Source organism: Tachysurus fulvidraco, chromosome 10 (assembly GCF_022655615.1).
Source record: "Tachysurus fulvidraco isolate hzauxx_2018 chromosome 10, HZAU_PFXX_2.0, whole genome shotgun sequence".
In the NCBI taxonomy this organism is placed as follows: Eukaryota; Metazoa; Chordata; class Actinopteri; order Siluriformes; family Bagridae; genus Tachysurus; species Tachysurus fulvidraco.
In genome coordinates, this window is record NC_062527.1 from 14047246 (window position 1) to 14052592 (window position 5347).

General features: G+C 36.0%; 1 protein-coding gene across 1 annotated transcript; it reads right to left on the reverse strand.

Moving 5' to 3' along the window:
• Window positions 1-923: 923 nt before the first annotated feature.
• Window positions 924-3458, reverse strand: il21 (interleukin 21). Its single transcript, XM_047819275.1, has 6 exons — window positions 3237-3458; window positions 3102-3143; window positions 1975-2085; window positions 1810-1848; window positions 1629-1712; window positions 924-1439 (listed from the first exon to the last, which is right to left on the reverse strand). Exons 1-6 carry the CDS (start codon window positions 3378-3380, stop codon window positions 1419-1421), a joined length of 441 nt encoding a protein of 146 aa, XP_047675231.1. The 5' UTR covers window positions 3381-3458; the 3' UTR covers window positions 924-1418.
• Window positions 3459-5347: the final 1889 nt, after the last annotated feature.

The window sequence follows — 5347 nt, forward strand, 5'->3', positions numbered from 1 at the left end:
TGTTGTCTAAGGAGCCTGTTAACACAATGCCTAAGGACATCTAAAATCTTGCTAGTTAATGTGTTTTCCTCATGCAATGTCTGTCATATGTTGATTAAAATTTTGGAAGGTTACGTGCAAATTGAAATGGACAATTTATTCTGTAATCGGATGCTGAAGTGGTATCAAGTCACCAACAAAACATAGAAAAGCCCTTCCAACTGTAAAAGTGCAATTTACAGACAGTTTCAAAATACAGGTTGATGTTTTAACGGTCTTATTAAAAGACATAAAAAAGATGAGGCTTGTGACTTTTACAAAATATGTGAGACACAGACGGCTGTGGAAGATGCAGATGATCAAGCCGATAACTCGTTTCCTATTGTAAACTTATGATTCTTTAAAAGCAAAAAAAAACCTGCAAATAGTGGTTGCATGTAGACAATCAGTGTGTTGGTGTCTCAGTGGAACTGAAATATAATAAAAAGGGTTTTCCCAGGTTACCGCACAAATATTTAGCAAATGCTTTGCAAATTTCAGAAAAACCATCACAGAAAGTGTGAATGTTCTGTGTTTCCATTTACCAGTGTTTTGTTAATTGTTTGACGAGGTGCAACTTGCGTAATCAAACGAACAGTCATGGAACCGTTCGGTACATACCGACGGATCATAGTTTCCGTCATCTGTTATCACATCTTTTCTTTATCAATAGGACAAATTGTCCATCGCAGTTCAGTAGAGAAGTATTTTTCCCCAAATTTTTCAATACTATTCAGGTTTTTTGATATTCAAGCTTAAAATATATACAATAAGCAAAGGTTAGAGTGCTTGTATCCCTAATGTCGTAAAGTCTTTGTTGTGGAGAATGTGGTGGTGTTTTTCCTTAAAATATTTTAATTGTAATGTACATGTGACTCCTAACAAGGTTCTGTGAGAAAAATCACCAATATTCACAATTATAGTTTCAGCAAAATACTTTTAATAGTAAATAAATACTTAACAATAAAAAATGCATTAAGTACAACTGGGTAACTATGCAATACACACAGTCTCATTATGAGACATTATTCTTCAAGATCAGTTGACAGTGTGAACTCTTTTTATGCCCATACATCAGGAGGTGCTATAGCAGCAACAGGTCTACTTTGAGTCATTTCTCTTATACTGGTTTTTAACTACTAATACTGTAACATAACGCAGTATATATGTACATTATAATGTGAACACAGTATTAATCAGAATTAGCAGTAAAAACACACTGCCAACATATCAGAAATTCTAGACATATTAAGGCATTTGTCAGTCTATTGAAATACAATATGGGGAAAAATACAAATAAATAGGCAATAAATAGATGAGTTGATCCAGAGTGCTTTACACCAGGGTTTCATGAGGTAGTGTTGTCCACACATTCACGTAGTCAGCATCATGATTGTATTTTAAGAAAGGCGACTGTAAGCCTGCAAAAGAGTTGAAGATGTTAGTGACTGCGTGCGAAAGTTACACTTCATAATCTCTTTTTAACCGAAAACCTGATATTTACTGTTAATTAGTTTAAATACAAGACAAGAGCCTGAAAGTACTGGGTAATGTATTGTTATTATTTTTATTAGTGTACTTGTGTCATGTGCGTGTTTGTTTAAACTAACCTTCTGCAGACGTGCCTGTAAATTCTCCAGAAATGTTTTGCTGCTGACCTTGGGGTAGGATTCACAGGACATGCACCCAGCTTTCTGTAAAGGAACATTGATTAGATACGGATCAGTATTCTGATTAATATTGTTGGATGAACGCACACATTGTCACATTTCAAATGTTTTCCAACCTCACCTGTATTTCTTCTGCAGTGCAGGTGTTTAGGCTGTTCATCTAGATCAAGGACAACATAAGCAATTACATCAGTGATGCTCTTCACATTATGTTACATTATTATGTAACATTATGAAAGAAGTTGTTTATAAGAATGCAGGATGATGTATGTAATCTGCTACTCACCATGCTGGGCTTGCCCAGATTCCTGGCCAGTTTCACCTTCACTGAATTCTTATGGGTGTTGTAGGTCAGCTGTTTCCTGAAGCACTCAAGCGCAGGCTGAGAACAACACTCCTAAACAAAGAAACAAGCAAGCCATTTCATAAATGAACTAATTAATCCTTATTTAATCACCCTTATTTGTCTCTGAAAATCAATATATTTTAAACAGCAGTGCATTTAATTATACACCTGATTTAGACAATCCATTAAAATGATGTTAAATATGATAGACTGAGTTAGTGCAAATCTGTTGACTTTTGGTCCAGGACACACTGGAAAAAGTCTATCAGCAATAGAGAAACAGTACTGCCTATTTTTTTATTCTGAATTTCCCCTCCAGACTCTAAAGCTCACTTCACAGAACTGACACGGAAACATCATCTTTTCCACACAAAACCATGTAATTTCAGTGCATTCAGGGACAATACAGAGATGCATTCAGAAAACAACAACCCGGGTTTGTGTTTGTCTTATTTGCATTGTATCGCACCCCTGTGATCTCAGGGATCGACCGAGACTCTTGGTACTGCACTAGGTGGCCAGTGGAGAGCTAGATGAAGGTCAAAAGCAGAAAGAAGCGAAACCTTTCGGCCATCCGGGCAGCCCACAGACGTGCTGCTGTTTCATTACTCATCAAATTTCTTCTAAACTAAACACACTTTCTCCAAACTCTCGCATGAGTTACTTTCTGTTTGACTCTTAGTCAGAAGTGAGAGGGAAACCAAAAGCTCCAAAACTTTTTTAAACTCAAAAAGACAAAAATCCATTTTCGCTCTACCCGTGGGTTGTAAATGAATTAATTAATAAATTAGCATCATAGGTTGTGTCTGATTTACTGCAGCCAATTAGTATTAGGGAAGAAAATGTGCAAAGAATTATCCACTTAAAAGTTGCTTAAAGTCTTTTCCTTTTTTCAAAGAGTGCAAATCTAAATACTAGTATGTAAATAGTATTAGAAATGTACAACGGAATAATAGAAGAGTTTCAATAAATTTTCAATAAATTTAGAATCTTGAATGTTTACTCTGCACCCACCTAATCCAACTTAAATGTGAACTCATAAACAATCCAGAAGTAATTTCTCTTACCTTGATGTCTTTTTCTGGTGAGTGAAGAAGCATGTCATTGTCCTGCAAAATGGAATAAAATAAAAGCTGTTAAATAGAGCACTATGCCAATTGTGACTGTGGTCAACTGGCAAATAAATGTAATAAGCAACTAACCTTTGCTGTTTTTATAAGATAAGTGAGATGGTGGATGGCTTGTTGGAACAGTCCATCAGTTTTCGTAACCTTGGGAGACGTCGTTTGAGCGCAGCATGCGGCTACGAGCAGAACATACAAAACACAAGAAAAAGTCGTCCTCATCTTTATCTTTGCTATTCAGTTACACTGATCCAAGCTTTATTAAGCTAAAGATGCGTTTACACAGTTGCGTTCATACTGGCCACAGGTATACACTTACCTTTATATAGGATCCTTCAGGACGCAGGAAAACCACGTCTTGGTTAATACTGGAAAATGCAGGAACAAACAGTGAGTAATGATTTTTTCTTTTCCGTCGACTCCGTTACGACTGTCATCGAGAGAATCGCTTGTGTGGGGGATGTACGGATGCGAGAGTCTTTTTTTTTTTACTTGATGTGTGTACTTGCATGTATGTGTGTGTGTGTGAACCTGACCTAGACTTTCTGCACACTTGGCAGGAAACTACGAAGTGCTCTCGGTTCCTCTTCTCATTCTGAATCAGCAGCAGGTCCGTGTGTCTGTTTGTGAGCACATATAGCAGATATAGGTGCGCAGAGTGGATGTCAACGTAAAAAGGTGCTTTTTCGTTGTCTTCCCACACACGCAGTGTTGATTTAAGACAACAACAGGAAGTCCTTTGAATGTGCTTTTTTTATGTGTAAAATAAAAATAGTGTATTTGTGATTAATTCCTCTTCCTATAAGATGAAGATCTATTGTTTATGTTACATTGAGAAAATAAATTAATAAATAAACTCATGTGACCATGTTCATTATCTGTGTTTCTTTTTACTTTTAAATGTCATTAATTTATTCTGTATATGTTTGCAGAAAACAGTTTGGCACGTTTGTATGTGTGTGTGCGTGTGTGCGTGCATGCATGTGCATAGGAATTTAAGCATGCCGTCTTCAGTAGCGGTTTTGGACAGTTCCTCATGACATAATCAGTGCTGCACATCAACATAAAAGGAAATGAGGTCACAGTTGAGTCAGTGAAATTGCTGGTCTTGAGTGAGCAGAAGTGTTAGGTGGGGGATTGGATCTTATCATATTCCCATAGTGTCATTACTGAAGGGAAAAGCCCAGGTCCTCCCCATTCTGCTGGAGAGAGAGACCTGCCTCATGTTCAGTCTCACTGGGGATTCCTCACCTCATACATGGAGTCTCTGTCTCAGCTCATGGAAGAGAGTGTGTTCAGCTATAACCAAAATGACTCACAACTTCCCTCTTGTCATCATGTCTGTACCTAGGTGTGTTTGTGCATGACATATTCAATTTTAGGTCTAAGTAAAATGATATGCATGTAAAATTTAAAAGATAGCCTCAGAGTAATAATAAATATTATTTATATGATGCAGCTGGATAAATCATTTTAATGTCTCTATTTAATTGAGAAAGAGAGTGCGAGAGAGAGACAGAGAGAGATGGATGTCTGTGGTTGGTAGTGTTAAACGCAAAGTGCATTTAAAGGAAATGTGGTCAAAACACTAAAAAAACCTTTTAAAAAAATGAAAGTATGTTAATTAATTATTCAATATTAAACTATAAGAAACTGAACAGTGTATCAGAAATGCAGGAAAAATATTTTTTTTACTCTCTGTAACCGAGGGACATAATAAAAAACAACTCCAATTAACTGAAATGATGAAATGTTCAAACTTATGCTTTGTTTGGATAAGTGACTCATTAGAAAAAAGAACATTTTAAACAGCCAAACATTCATTTTCAAGGAATTAGATTTAACAGAAATATTACATGTTGTTTACAAAATATTTATTTAAATTAGTGTTAATCCTCTACTCCTGTTAGTCCAAAGTCCTTTTAGTAAAGTGTCTGTGCAAGTGGCTATTTTGGTGACACATCAATACGAGACCAGGAATCTATAAACAGGAAGATTTTTCTGATCCGCAAAAGTTTGTTTAAATCTGACAAAATTGAAAAATTTTAGCATTGTATAAATTTAAGGTGTATCATAAAGGGAAAGAGCCTTTAAAGATGAGTGGCATTGGCTTAAACAAGGTTTTTTAGCTTTTGAACTCATGTCTTTTATCATTTCCATCAGAACTAAGCAGTCTGCTAAAATTGGGT

Excerpts from the sequence above, each read along its gene's own strand:
- il21 (XM_047819275.1), bottom strand. The coding sequence starts at position 3,380 with ATGAGGACGACTTTTTCTTGTGTTTTGTATGTTCTGCTCGTAGCCGCA. Across the intron at positions 3,144-3,236 it reads ATCTTATAAAAACAGCAAAG|GACAATGACATGCTTCTTCA; the intron begins GTTAGTTGCTTA and ends TCCATTTTGCAG. Across the intron at positions 1,713-1,809 it reads GCACTGCAGAAGAAATACAG|AAAGCTGGGTGCATGTCCTG; the intron begins GTGAGGTTGGAA and ends GTTCCTTTACAG.